At 45.6% G+C, this 14,616-nt stretch overlaps 1 protein-coding gene across 1 annotated transcript in view; it reads left to right on the forward strand.

The window, feature by feature from the left end:
* The window catches only part of pipox (pipecolic acid oxidase), a 76,158-nt gene that overhangs the window by 20,325 nt on the left and 41,217 nt on the right, over window positions 1–14,616 (forward strand). The window contains exon 3 of the mRNA XM_068010408.1: window positions 3,768–3,981. Coding sequence (XP_067866509.1) covers window positions 3,768–3,981 — 214 coding nt within the window. The remainder of the gene's footprint in view (window positions 1–3,767; window positions 3,982–14,616) is intronic.

The raw sequence follows: 14,616 nt of genomic DNA on the forward strand, positions 1-14,616 counted from the left end.
GAGTCAGAAAGTGGAAGAGACTTTCCCCCAAGACACGACTGAGACACTGACCAAGTTACAATGTTTCATCACATCGCCTTCCTATCTGTTTGCATCTCTCAATCCTAAATTTCATGTTTTCCTGTCCATTCCATTTTCTCATCCTTTGACTCTTTTCACCTTTCTTGTTCATGGTCTTCTGTATCGCTGGTTTTGCAATTGATTCACTGTTGGTAGCAATCTTCAAGACATCCTGTCAATTCCCAACCATGTCATTTAGCCATTTGCTACATTTGGTGGGAACAAGAAATTTGCATTTGTTGTTCAGCATCAGAATGCCACTTGATGCCAACAATGTCAATCTATAAAATGGTACGTTTAATTGTGCCTTCCTACTTACTGCTGGTTGGAAGTTAAACCATTTTATCAATTAGGCCAAAATTGGACCTCATGTTAATCATCACTTTTTACCAACCTCTTGAACCAGTGCTACTCGTTCGTGTCAGGCCAGCGACATCATGGGTAGGATTAATCCCAGATAAATCTGTACGTGGTTACTGTGGGATGGGAAAAGAAACCTAATCCTTTTTAATATGTGAATAAGGGAGAGTGCCCATAACCCCTGCAGGATGATGGAAAGGGCACTTAAATTCATTTTCAATGAAGGGAAGTTGTGATAAGTTGTAATCATGTTGCAAATGGCTCTTATTTATTGAGCAGTCCTAATGATGCAGTAAGATTGTTTGCCCACTTTCCAGATGGAAGGTGGTGGTCGTGGAAGCACAAACATTTTCTCAAGGGTGTTGGGGAGAATATAATTTTATTCCATTTAATAATTGACTCAATTGAGATGGTTTTGTGAATACAATTAATGAAGCATGACTTAGTGAAGGCCTCTCCAACTCTTCATCCTAAACTGAACTGACAAACAACATGGATTAAAACTATAATTTTCTGCACTGCTGTAATGTACATTTTGATGAATTTGATACAATCTCAAATGCTTTGAGCTACAGTTCATTTTAATGAAATTTTCATTTCCTACTTAGCCCACTTTAGCTCACAATCTCTCATGTTATATGTTTTGGTTCTATGTTGCAATGTGTCAGTAAGCCTCAGCTGCAGCTTCAATAATCTTCTTACTGGCCTTGGATGTAAATTTCCTGACTAGTCATTCTATCACCTTTGGTCATTTCACACAACATTTACAAATTGTTATTTGTTGTTTGACACCTTATGCTATTCTCTCCTCATCCTTGGGCTGAATTTTGTTTTCTGTAAAAAAAAAGGTGGCTGTCATGTGTGTGCTGCGTGCCACCACACCACACAATCTTGAGCCCAGCAGCTCATTAGAATATGCAGGGCAGTCGCAACCACCACCCCCGCCCCCCCCCCCCCCACCACCGCAATCACGCGGCGGGGGGGCCTTGGTGAAGCCGTGAACGACATCAACTGTCTCTGCACAGGCGTTGGCGCCATTTTTAAAGGGCTGCCAGCCCTGCTCAGAGAATACAGAGTTGCCCCCCCCACCCCATCCTCCCCACTACACTGAAAATAAATGCTTACCCCATCCCACTACACTAAAATTACAGAGTTGACCCCTTGCCACACCCCCAACTGCACAAAGTGCAGAGTTCACCCCGTCCTCCCCCCACCCCTTCAAATGCACAATTCCCCCCTTCCCCACCTCGGTGAAGGCCTAAGATCGCGGATAATCCAATTTAAATGTATGGAAACAGGTAATTTCAATATTTAAAGCAAGGTCCCACCACAGAGCAGCGGAGGGCCCACCACAGAGCTTCCCCACCACTGGGAAGTTAGGGCCAGGCAATCATCAGGCTCCATGGCAGGCCACTGGCGCTTTGATCTTCCGGCCCCCCCGCTTGCCACGGAGCCCGATGTCGGGAGGTGAACAAAATTCAGTCCCTTGTTTTTCTAACCTTTCTCAAAAAAATTTTTAGCCAATGTCAAAAGTAGTTTTATTGAATAGCTGGCTGGATGGTGTAATGTATTACATTTTTTTGCCTTCCTGTTTCTGTGCTGTCCTCTCTGCTATCGGAGAGATGGATGCTGTGCTGAGCAAATGTTCATAGCCACCATCAATACAGATCAGCTTTAAAGAGCAGGGAAGGTCTCCCTATAAATTTCTCTTCCTTCTCTTGTGAAGCATTCCAATACTGTAAGTAATTCATCCAAGAACCAGAAAGAACTTATCCCGTAAGCAATGTTGTGGCTTGAACAAGGCCAAGGTTCAAGCCTGGCAGTTCTGCTTAGATGATTTAGTCGAGCTTCCCCGGAACGGATCCCAACCCACAGTAATTCTCTGGGCAGTCTGAACACATCAGAATGAGCAAATTAAGAAATAGAACAGGAAGCAAATCAAATCAGATGCAAATCAGCAATCACATCTGCAGTAAATGTATTGTGACTGTATTGCAGACAAATTTGCTGACAATACGAAGATAAGTCAGAAAGCAAGTTGTGAGGAGGATACAAAAAGTCTGCAAAGACATATAGATAGGTCAAGTGAATGGGCAAAAATTTGGCAGATGGAGTTTAATGTGGGAAAATGTGAGGTTGTCCACTTTGACAGGAAGAATAGAAAAACAGAATATTATTTAAATTGAGAGAATCTACAGAAAGAATCCCAAAAAGTTGGCATGAAGATATAGCAAGTAATTAGGAAGGCAAACAGAAAGTTGGCCTTTATTGCAAGGGGGATGAAGTATAAAAGTAGGGAGGTCTTACTACAACTGTGCAGGGCGTTGGCGAGACCGCACTTAGAGTACTGCATACAGGTTAGGTCACCTTATTTAAGGAGGGACATACTTGCATTGGAAGCACTTCAGAGAAGGTTCACCAGGCAGATTCTTGGGATGAGGGGGTTGTCTTATGAGGAAAGGTTGAGCAGGTTGGGCCTAAACTCATTGGAGTTTAGAAGATTGAGAGCTGATCTTATTGCAATATATAAGATTCTGATGGGGCTTGTCAGGGTAGATGCTGAGAGGATGATTCCTCTCATGGGAGAATCTAGAACTAGGGGCCACAATTTCAAATTAAGGGGTCTGCCATTTAAGACGGAGATGAGGAGGAATTTCTTCTCTGAGGGTTGTTTGTGTTTGGAATTCTCTTCTGCAGTGGGCAGTGGAAGTTGGGTCATTGAATATATTCAAGGCTGAGTAAGACCGTTTTTTGATTGATTATGAGGACAGGCAGGAAAGTGGAGTTAAGGCCACAATCAGATCACCATGATCTTATTGAATGGCAGAGCAGGCTCGAGGGGCCAAATGCTCTACTCCTGCATCTATTTCTTATGTTTATATATTCCCCTGAAGTCTCAGCTGGTTAAAGCAGTCAGTGGCAGAAAGTTCCCAGGTTCAATCCCCAGTCTGCGATGTTCGCTAATCTCACGGGCGGGCATTGGCAGGGGTGTGGCAATTCACCTCTGCTTTAGGATAGGAAAATTCTACCAAGGTTCCACCTCCTGATCTCTAGAGGGTGACCCCAGCTAGAACTGCAATTTTGGACACTGGACGAGGTCAGGATCAGGCTTGGCTGTAATGATCTTTCATAATCAAACAGTCCACTGGCATACACTGTAGAGATGCAGATATGAAGAGTTGCCATTAGAGTCAAGTTTTAGAGAAAAACTATAACATTGCAACCAAACCTCAGCAAACATTGACATCCTCTGAAAAGAAAGAAGGAGGAACAATAATGGGTAGGAAATGTAGAGAAAAATATGAATGAGCACTTCTAATTGTGATTAATCTTGTGTTTATCTGTAGGCAAACAGGATTATTGGTTCTAGGCAAAGAAGGGAACTCAGAATTTCAATCTATAAAGTCAACTTTGGTTGAGAACAAGATCCCCACGGAGAGTTTGACATTTGAAGAATTTTCAAGGAGGTTTCCAGCTATAAACCTTCCAAAAGAAGAATCTGCTCTTCTTGAGAAATCAGCTGGTATCTTGTATGCCAATCGAGCTTTAAAGACTGTTCAGGTAATGTGCTGAATTCATTCTTTCATGGAATATTAAACCAGCTAAAAATCATTCCCAATGTTTGAAAATAATAGAAACTAGAATACTAAGAGACAAATTTCCCTTTGCAGACAGATACATTTCAGCCATTTATTCAGCATTATATTTGTTCAGTGTATTAACGTTACTGTGTGCTTTATTGTAGAAAAATATAGCTGCATTCCCTCCCTTTAGTGCATTCTAGGTCAGAAGCAGAGTGTTAAAGTCCTGTCGTTGCTCAGTAGGTTAATGTATTTCATGGTGTGGTACTGAACCATCTGGACCGGAAGGGTCCCAGGTTTAATCCATTGTCTGTGATGAGTTATTGGGTTTCAGCTTAGTCAATGTTTACGGGTTTCCAGTTGTCCTCAGCTAGCCTGGCCTTGGGGACGAGAAATATGTCAAGACTTTAATTTCTGGTTACCACTCATTGAGCTCTGCATATTGAGTTAGGGCTGTGAAAGCCCAGCTTCTTCTTTGGCCTCCTTGTGTCAGGAGACAATGGGTAAGCACCCAGAGGTGGTCAGTGGTTTGTGAAACAGTGCCTGGAGTGGCTATAAAGGCCAATTCTAGAGCGACAGACTCTTCCACAGGTGCTGCAGATAAAATTGGTTGTTAGGGCTGTTACACAGTTGGCTCTCTCCTTGCACTTCTGTCTTTTTTCCTGCCAACTGCTAAGTCTCTTCGACTAGCCACTCTTTAGCCCCGTCTTTATGGCTGTCAGCCAGCTCTGGCGATCACTGGCAACTGACTCCCATCTGGTCAATGTCACAGGACTTCATGTTGCGTTTGCAGACGTCTTTAAAGCGGAGACATGGACGGCCGGTGGGTCTGATACCAGTGACGAGCTCACTGCACAATGCGTCCTTGGGGATCCTGCCATCTTCCATGCGGCTCACATGGCCAAGCCATCTTAAGCGCCGCTGGCTCAGTAGGATGTGTATGCTGGGGATGTTGGCCGCCTCAAGGACTTCTGCATTGGAGATACAGTCCTGCCACCTGATGCCAAGGATTCTTCGGCGGCAGCAAAGATGGAATGAATTGAGACGTCGCTCTTGGCTGAAATACGTTTTCCAGGCCTTGCTGCCATACAGCAAGGTACTGAGGACACAGGCTTGAAACACTCGGACTTTTGTGTTCCGTGTTAGTGCTCCATTTTCCCACACCCTTGTGGCCAGTCTGGACATAGCAGCGGACGCCTTTCCCATGCATTTGTTGATTTCTGCATCGAGAGACAGGTTATGGTGAACTCTTGAACCACTTCCAGAGTGTGATCGTCGATATTAATGGATGGAGCATTTCTGACCTCCTGTCCCACGATGTTCGTTTTCTTGAGACTGATGGTTAGGCCAAATTTGTTGCAGGCAGCCACAATCCCGTTGATGAGTCTCTGCAGACACACTTCAGTGTGGGATGTTATTGCAACATCGTCAGCAAAGAGGAGTTCCCTGATTAGGACTTTCCGTACTTTGGTCTTCGCTCTAAGACAGGCGAGGTTGAACAACCTGCCATCTGATCTTGTGTGGAGGAAAATTCCTTTTTCTGAAGACTTGAACGCATGTGAGAGCAGCAGTGAGAAGAAAATCCCAAACAGTTAAGGTGCGAGAACACAGCCCTGTTTCACGCTACTCAGGATAGGAAAGGGGTCTGATGAGGCTCTGCTATGCTGAATTGTGCCTTTCATACTTTCATGGGATGAGTTGATGATACTTAGTAGATTTGGTGGATGTCTGATCTTTGCTTAGTAGTCTGAGGTGACCACGTCTGCTGATGAGGTCAAAGACTTTGGTGAGATCTATGAAAGCAACATAGAAGGGCATCTGTTGTTAACGGCATTTCTCCTGTAGCTGGCGAAGGGAGAATAGCATGTCAATGGTGGATCTCTCTGCTTGAAAGCCACACTGTGCCTCAGGGTAGACACGCTCAGCCAGCTTCTGGAGTCTGTTTAAAACGACTCGCGAGAAGACTTTCCTCACTATGCTGAGCAGAGATTCCACGGTAGTTGTTGCTGTCACTGCGGTCACCCCTGTTCTAAGAGGGTGATGATATTGGCATTGCACATGTCCTGTGGTACTGCTCCCTCATCCCAGGACAGGCAAAGCAGTTCATGGAGTGCTGACAGTATAGCAGGCTTGGTACTCTTGATTATTTCAGTGGTAATGCCGTCCTTCCCAGGGGCTTTTCCACTGGCTAGAGAATCAATGGCATCACTGAGTTCCGATTTTGTTGGCCGTTCATCCAGCTCATCCATGACTGGCAGAGACTGGGCTGCATTGAGGGCGGTCTCAGTGACAACATTTTCCCTGGAGTACAGTTCTAGGTAGTGCTCCACCCAGCGGTCCATTTGCTTGTGTTGGTCAGTGATCGTTTCCCCTGATTTAGACTTGTGGGGGTGGGGGGGGGGGAGGGGTGTGATCTTCTTGATGGTTGGCCCGAAAGCTCTCTTAATGCCATCATACATTCCTCTGATGTTTCCAGTGTCGGAGCCCAGCTGAATAAGACTGCATAGGTGTTGCCAGTAGTCATTTGCACAGCGCCTGGCTGTTCTTTGGGCAGCGCTTCTGGCTACTTTAAGTGCTACGGATGTTGACTTGCTGGGGGCTTTCTTGTAGTTTAACAGTGCAGTGCACTTAGCTGCTATGACAGATTCCGGCTTTTCAAAGTGAAATTGAAATCAGTCTGCATTCTGCTTCTCACGTTTGCCATAGGTGGTCATTGCTGAGTCATAGATGGCATCTCTGATGTGGACCTACTTGGTCTCTGCATCCCCTGTAGGAGTGTTTTGAAGGATTTTTTCAAGTGAATTTAGAAACTTATGTAACAGCTGTGGATTAGAAATTCTGTTAGTGTTGATGCACGAGCAGCCCTTTTGCTTGGAGTAATGTAGCTTCTTTGGTTTGAGTCTAACTTTGCTGCACACCAGGGAGTGGTCGGTGTCGCAGTCCGCAGTGTGGAAGCTGCTTGTGATTTGGACACTGTTTATAGAGGCTCGCCTTGTGACGATGAGGTCCAGCTGGTGCCAACGACGTGATCTTGGGTGTCTCCATGAAACCTGGTGACAGGGTTTAGTATGAAAGAATGAGTTAGTGATGCAGAGGTTGTGATAGGTACACAACTCCAGCTATTATAATTGTAAGAGAGAACTTGTATTTAAATAGCACCTTTCATGGCCTCAGGATTTCCCAAAGTGTTTTACAGCCAATGAAGTAAATTTGAAGTGTAGTCACTGTTGTATTGTAGGAAATGTGGTCAATTTGTACACGACAAGATCCAGGAAACTGCAATGGTGTAATAACCAGATAATCACTGGATATCTGCTTTTTATTATTGGTTGAGGGATAAACGTTGGCCAGGACACAGGGGAAGAACACACATACTCTTCTTCAAATAATACCATGGGATCTTTTACATCCGTCTCAGAGGACCTCAGTTCAATATTTCATCCAAAAGGCACTCACCACGATTGAATGACCTATCACTACCTTGGCTCATCAATAAAAAAAAATCATTTAGGTGAGGTACGAGCAGCCAATCACACTGGTGGCTCTTTAGAACAGTTTCTTAAAGAAAGCTTAAAAAAACAAAACTAAAAGTTCAGGACAGAAAAAAAAATTCCTAAAACAGTTATTGGTGTGGCGTAAGCACACAAGGCTCAATATTCGAATCACATATTCTTACCTGACCTTTACTGCGAGGATCCTTTGTGCATTTCTGGGGTCAGCTTCATTAACACAATATGTGTGAGCTCCTAGTGTTGAAGATATTCATGATTCAGAGCTTTTCCTTTGTTGGATATGAAAACTGATACAGAATTTAAGGGTTTACAGGGGGAGATTGGTGGGGTGAGATTAGAGATTCTTGCTTAATGCAGAGGTGGGTGTGACTGCCCTTAACATAAGGCAGCATTTGACTGAGTGTGGCACAAGGAGCCCGACTAAAACTAATGTCATGCAGGCCTCCAAATGCCAAGAATGAGGCATATTAATTTTGTCATATGAACATTGATTTTAAACTTGCTGGGAAGAAGAGAAGGCCTGTTACAAGGGCTGCCAAAGACTTAGCTGAAAAAAACATTTGCATACTAATAGACAGTACTTGTGGAGACAAAAGGACCATTCCTTGACACATTCAACCCACAATGGATATTGATTACCATACATTGAAGGTGTAAGGAAGAGCATTGCAGAGACTGCTAAGGTGATACAATCCACAAAAGCCAGGACTGGTTAAACTAGATGGTCACATGACTAACTGGCTGATCCAGGGTTTTTTGAACTAGCCACAGAGTTTTTGAACTCGAGAAAGACTGTTTGCTCCTGGAGTGAGACGACCTCTCCTGTCTGCTCCCATCTGATTCTCACAAGACTCTGGACCCACTGAGGACACATGAACTTCAAGAGAGAAAAGTCTCCTACATCAAACATGGTTTAGGAATAAGACTGGGTCCCAACAAAAAGCAAGACCTACCTACAATCAAGGACTTTAAAGTAAGCTCGAAGAACAGTAACCAAAACCATCTTCAGATATTGCCTCCACTTCTTTTCTTTTCTGTCTCTATATGCATGTGTGAATCACGTATGCATGCTAGCGTGGGTGCGTCGCATCTCCGTAGGCATTAACCGAATTAGAGTTTAATAAAGTTCAACCTTTTTTCTTTAAATCTAAGAAAACCTGTTTGGTTAGTTTCTTTGCCTTATAATTGGAAGTTAGTGAACAAGGATTCACTAAGGGGGAGCTAAAAAAAAACGCTGTGTTTAAAGTTAAACTCTGTTACAGTAAGACCAGGTGAAGGCTGAGAGGAAACCCTAGACCCCTTTCTCTCCTGGTCGTAACACTGAAGTCAATGGGAATCATGGGGAAAACTCCCCACTGGCTCGGGTCAAAGCTAACACAAAGGGAGATGAGTGGAAAGTGACATTCGTAACCACACGGATGGCAGGCAATGACCATCTCCAACAAGAAAGAATCTAATCACCCCCCCCCCCCCACCCCCATGACATTACCATCACTGAATCCCCCACCATCAACATCTTGGGGTTGCCACTGACGAGAAACTTAACTGGACCAGCCATATAGATATCTGGATACTACTGACGTCAAGTGCTATGGGAATAGGAAAGTGGCGTTGAGGTAGATGATCAGCCATGGTCTAATCGAATGGTGGAACAGGCTCGATGGGCTGAATGGCCTACTCCTGCTCCTATATACTCTAACCACAAGACCAGGTCAGAGGTTGGGATTTCTGCAGCAAGTAACTCACCTTCTGATTCCCCAAAGCCTGTCCACCATCTACAAGGCACAGGTCAGGGAATCAAGGGATTATGGTAAGTGGCAGGAAAGTGGAGTTGAAGCCTAAGATCAGCCATGATCGTATTGAATGGTGGAGCAGACTTGATGGGCCATATGGTCTTATCCTGCTCCTACTTCTTGTGCTCTTGTCAGGTGTGTGATGGAATATGCTGCATTTGCCTGGATAAGTGCAGCTCCAACAACACTCAAGAAGCTCGACACCATCCAGGACAAAGCAGCCCACTAGATCGGCACCCCATCCACCACATACGCGCAGTGTGTACCATTTGCAAAATGCCCTGCAGCAACTTGCCAAGCCTCCTTCAACAGCACCTTCCAAATCTGCAACCTCTATCACCTAGAAAAACAAGGGTAGCAGGCGTATGGGAACAACACCACTTGGAAGTTCCCCTTCAACTCTCACACCATTCTGACTTGGAACTATATCGCTGTCACTGGGTCAAAATCCTGTAACTCCCTTTCTAACAGCACTGTGGGTGTACCTACAGCACATGGACTGCAGCGGTTCAAGAAGGCAGCCCATCACCACCTTCAAGGGCAATTCGGGATCAGCAATAAATGCTGGCCTTGCCAGCAATGCCCACATCGCATGAATGATTAAAAAAAATATTTGTCTCAGTTTGAAATTCCCTAATGTGCATGTTGTGTGTGAGCTGCAAATAGAAAAAGTGCCTATGATAGGTAGTGACCCTTGAGAGGTGGGAAATCAGGTGTTGCTGCTGCAGGTTTTCAGTGCCTGGAATAACTTACAAGGGCTCCTTAGTTTATTTTAGCTGGCACAGCAAGAACAAGTGGTAGGAGGTTCAGTAACATGCCTGGTGCCAGTCACAGGATTGTCATACTTGGGGTGTGAATTTCTTGGACTCCAGATGGTGCCACAGCATTTGCTGAAATACTTGTATCAACTGAAATGTGAAGAAGCAATACTTTGTGTGCAAGTGCTATAAAATATTATCTCTGGCTCACTTGGTACGCTTGACAAACCGAAAAAAACCTCTACTTTGTAACATCTGTCTTTCAAGTTATTGTTCAAATTATTGTGCTCCAAACAACCCCGTGTTTAAGAAATGTATTGCTGTATTTGTGAGGCAGTAGATCCAAACTGTGCTTCTGACAGGTTATCTCCATGTGGAATCTTTTTACTGGTACACTTATACACCAACAAAGGGGGAAAGCTTTCTTTGGAACAATGTGCATTTCAGAAAGGGGAGGCTGAAAGAGTAACAAATGGAACCATTTTCTAAAAGCCTTGAATTATTCACCAAGAGAAAATAGAACAAAAGGTCCTTAAGAAGTAAATGGAGCAATTAGTGTGTTGAAAATGGAAAAAGGCGAAGGGAAATATTGTTTTACACGTTGAAAATCAACACACCTTCTGTACAGAAAAGCAGTTATTTGTTCCTCTCATTCTTTTATTTAGTTTCCTTTCTCATTTTTTATGTGTTTCGCACCAACATTTCCAAATCTGATCAGAGCTCAGATATGCCAGGAAAGAGACTGGAATAGGGATGAGAGAAGGGGAATATAATAGGAACATAGGAGTGTACATCGTAGTCCATCTAGGTGTCGAGGAAATATCCTATCCCACTATACCACTCAAACAATTATTTCGGTCGATATTTATCCAAAGGTTTCTTGATTTTTGATAATTTGCCCTCACTGCCTCCCTTGGCAATTCATTGTATACAATCACCACCCTCTGAGTTAAGTATTTAAGTCTACGTCTAACTCACTTCAGCCACATTATAGCTGAATACAATCGAATAGCCTCCTGTGTTTGAGATTTGCCTTGGTTATTGGACTGTTTCCTTGTCCCATTACCATGGATTCATTAGCTAATCTTATTAGTAGTCTCCAAAGCAAAATTTACATGCTTTAGCTAAACAGGCATTAACCTGACAAATTGTGAACAGCAACTGATTGAGATTCATCTATAGTAAACTTACTCAGGTGGTGGTTCAATATTAGAACAGTCGTATTGCAGTAACTACTTTCTACATAAGTGTATGCTCGCGAATTAATTTAGATACTTCTGACTTAGTTATTAATGTGGGTATCTTAGCATGAAAGTGTGCAAAGAGCCTATTTGTATTCACTGAGATCATTTTACAACTCTCACATTCTAAAACTCTTTGGGCCCAATTTTCCTTTGAGCAAAAAAGTGCAAATACTTACTGTTCGACTTCCTTTACTCCTTCTTGTCATTGTGGGGTGATTTTGGACAGAGGGAGCAAAATGAGTGTGGAACACTCTCTCACTGGCAGTTTGAGGCCTGGGGTATATTAACCCTACATGCTGCCACTCAGCTGTTGGGAGAGGATGCTCGGGCAGGCGGAGGCTGCAGGCTGGCACGATTGGAAGGCTGACCAGATTGCAGCTAAGTTGGAGGGAGGGGGTTTCGGGAGGTTCTTGTGGGAGTCAGGGAGGCGAGTCGTCGGGAGAGGGGAAGCAACATGTGGGGTTGGGAGGATGATTCCTGCCTGTCATGGCCCCACAAAGGAACGTTTCGCACTTACTTTGGAGGGTTTCATCTGTCTGCAGACCTGCTTCAGCCTAGTGGGAAACTCACAGCAGCTTATCACCTCAAGTCACAGTTAAAAGGCATCAGAGTCCCATTGATGTAATAAGACCATAAATCACGTAAATTCATGAGTCCCCTGCCTAATTTAGGCAGACTCTTAGTCTGCCTGCAGAACTCTACAGGTTAAGATCCAAAAGGGTTGAGCTCTGAGCGTATAGTAACCTGCAAATGATAACCCTTTGACCAATAGCATGGTGAATGTCATCTACCATCTATGATTTTAGTTATAATATGCATCGAGTGATCTTGGCTCCCTCAGGATTTGACAGTTTTAATATCCATAAGCTACAAGGAATTTTAGAGAATCTATGAATACAAATGAAAACTGTATTCCTTGTATTATTACATTGAATATATAGATAGATTGAAGGGACTTGAGCAATAATAATACAGCCTCAAAGTTCAGATAATGTACTCTGCCACTAAACCTCTTAGTCTTGATAGTGAGAGGAAAATCAGGTGAAAAACTTGTCCGGTCTGACCTGCGCCCTGAAATGATGGGCTGAATTTTACCTGCCCCCTCGACGCCACGGGTTGTGGTGGGGGTGCCAGTAAAATTCTGTGGGGAAAGGCCCGCCTCAACCTGCGACAACGAGAAGGGCCCGCCACATATTTACCAGTGGCAGGAGGAGCTCGGTGCGGGCCCCCACCCCCCACCCCACCGCTTGGCGGCAGCACCCTAATTAGAATATGTAAAACACTACTTACCTCTGCAGATTATGCATCCCGCCGCCTCTCACTCCACATTTCCATATATTGCGTAGAACGGGTGGCTGTCACGTGCCGTCCCATTCACAAACAGAAAACCAGACGCGGCAGCAGAAGCAGGATTACTGGACAGTGAAGCTAAGTGCAGATTTACAGGGGTCTCACTCTGCATCTCGGGATGGAGGAGGGGATTACAGGGGAGGGGTCTCACTCTGCATTCCAGGATGGAGGCGGGGATTACAGGGGATGGGTCTCACTCTGCATTCCGGGATGGAGGCGGGGATTACAGGGGATGGGTCTCACTCTGCATTCCGGGATGGAGGAGGGAATTACAGGGGAGGGGTCTCACTCTGCATTCCAGGATGGAGGAGGGGATTACAGGGGAGAGGTCTCACTCTGCATTCCGGGATGGAGGAGGGGATTACAGGGGAGGGGTCTCACTCTGCATTCCGGGATGGAGGAGGGGATTACAGGGGAGGGGTCTCACTCTGCATTCCGGGATGGAGGCGGGGATTACAGTTGAGTGGTTTCACTCTGCATTCCGGGATGGAGGAGGGGATTACAGGGGAGGGATCTCACTCTGCATTCCGGGAGGGAGGAGGGGGATTACAGGGGTCTCACTCTGCATTCCGGGATGCAGGAGGGGGTTACAGGGGAGGGGTCTCACTCTGCATTCTGGGATGGAGGAGGGGATTACAGGGGAGGGGTCTCACTCTGCATTCCAGGATGGAGGGGGGCATTACAGGGATCTCACTCTGCATTCTGGGATGGAGGAGGGGATTACAGGGGAGGGATCTCACTCTGCATTCCGGGAGGGAGGAGGGGGTTACAGGGGTCTCACTCTGCATTCCAGGAGGGAGGAGGGTTGGGGGGGGGATTACAGGAGTTTCAGCTCCGCATTCGAGGAGGGAGGGGGATTACAGGGGTCTCACTGCATTCCGGGAGGGAGGGAGGATTTCAGGGGTCTCAGTTCTGCCTTCCCGGAGGGAGGGGCAGGGGGTCTGGGATTATTGGAGGAAAAGCTCTTCAGGCATGAAGGGAGGTACTGTGTACCCTCTCTCTGTAAACACTCTGCGTTTGTTTGTCTTCGTGAAGGAGTAATGGCACTCCAGTCACCCTGTCTATGGGGAGGATGCCAGAAAGGGTAGGAGTGTTAAGGTTTTATGGATGGTGGGGGCAATTGATTCAGCTAATAGGTTCTTGATGTGGTCATGCTGTGCCACTCTGAGTGTTGACCAAGATGGACAATGCAATGCTACACCACATAGTTGATCCATGTTAGCGCCCGATGTACCCGTCAACACCAATCCCTGCCCTGTTAGGAACCTTTGAATAAATGAAGGATATAACTTTACTTATCACATGGAAATAGGTATGGCTCATCCTACATTGTGTGATCATCTTCTCCTGAGGATCCGTATGCTCCAGAGGCAAAATCAACAGGCAGGTGTGATCCACGTCGAGGCCCCTGGTCGTGAGCAGCAGCCCCCAAGAGGAGCTCACCATTAGGGTCCCCGTGTACCTACAGGCCCCGCATAACATACCATCGGATGTCAGAGCACCAGTGTCAGAGGCGATTGCACACGTAGAGAGGGTGGTGACACGTCTCTGTGCCCTGCTCAAGGATGACCTGCAACCCATGGGCTTCGATGGACATCCTATGCCTGCGGTCCTCATAGTGGCAGCGGTTCTCAAGCTTGACACCGATGTAGCTTTTCAGAGGCTCACCGGAGACCTTTGTGGGGTCACACAGCCGCAGTGCATCGCTGCATCAGGGAGGTCACCGATGCCCTGCACCGGAGGGTCAGTAAGGATGTCCACTTCAGGACGAACTCTCACAGCCAGGCCCAGAGGGCCATCAGTTTTGGCACCATTGCCGGAGAACCATAGGATTTAGGATTCATAGACTGCACTCATGTGGCCATCAGGCCTCCCGCCAGGCTACCACCTGCAGACATCACCATTAGAGGAATCCTCTCCATCTAGGTGCAGTTGTTATTATGATCACCGGAGATGCT

This window comes from Heterodontus francisci, chromosome 30 (assembly GCF_036365525.1).
Source record: "Heterodontus francisci isolate sHetFra1 chromosome 30, sHetFra1.hap1, whole genome shotgun sequence".
NCBI classification, from domain to species: domain Eukaryota; kingdom Metazoa; phylum Chordata; class Chondrichthyes; order Heterodontiformes; family Heterodontidae; genus Heterodontus; species Heterodontus francisci.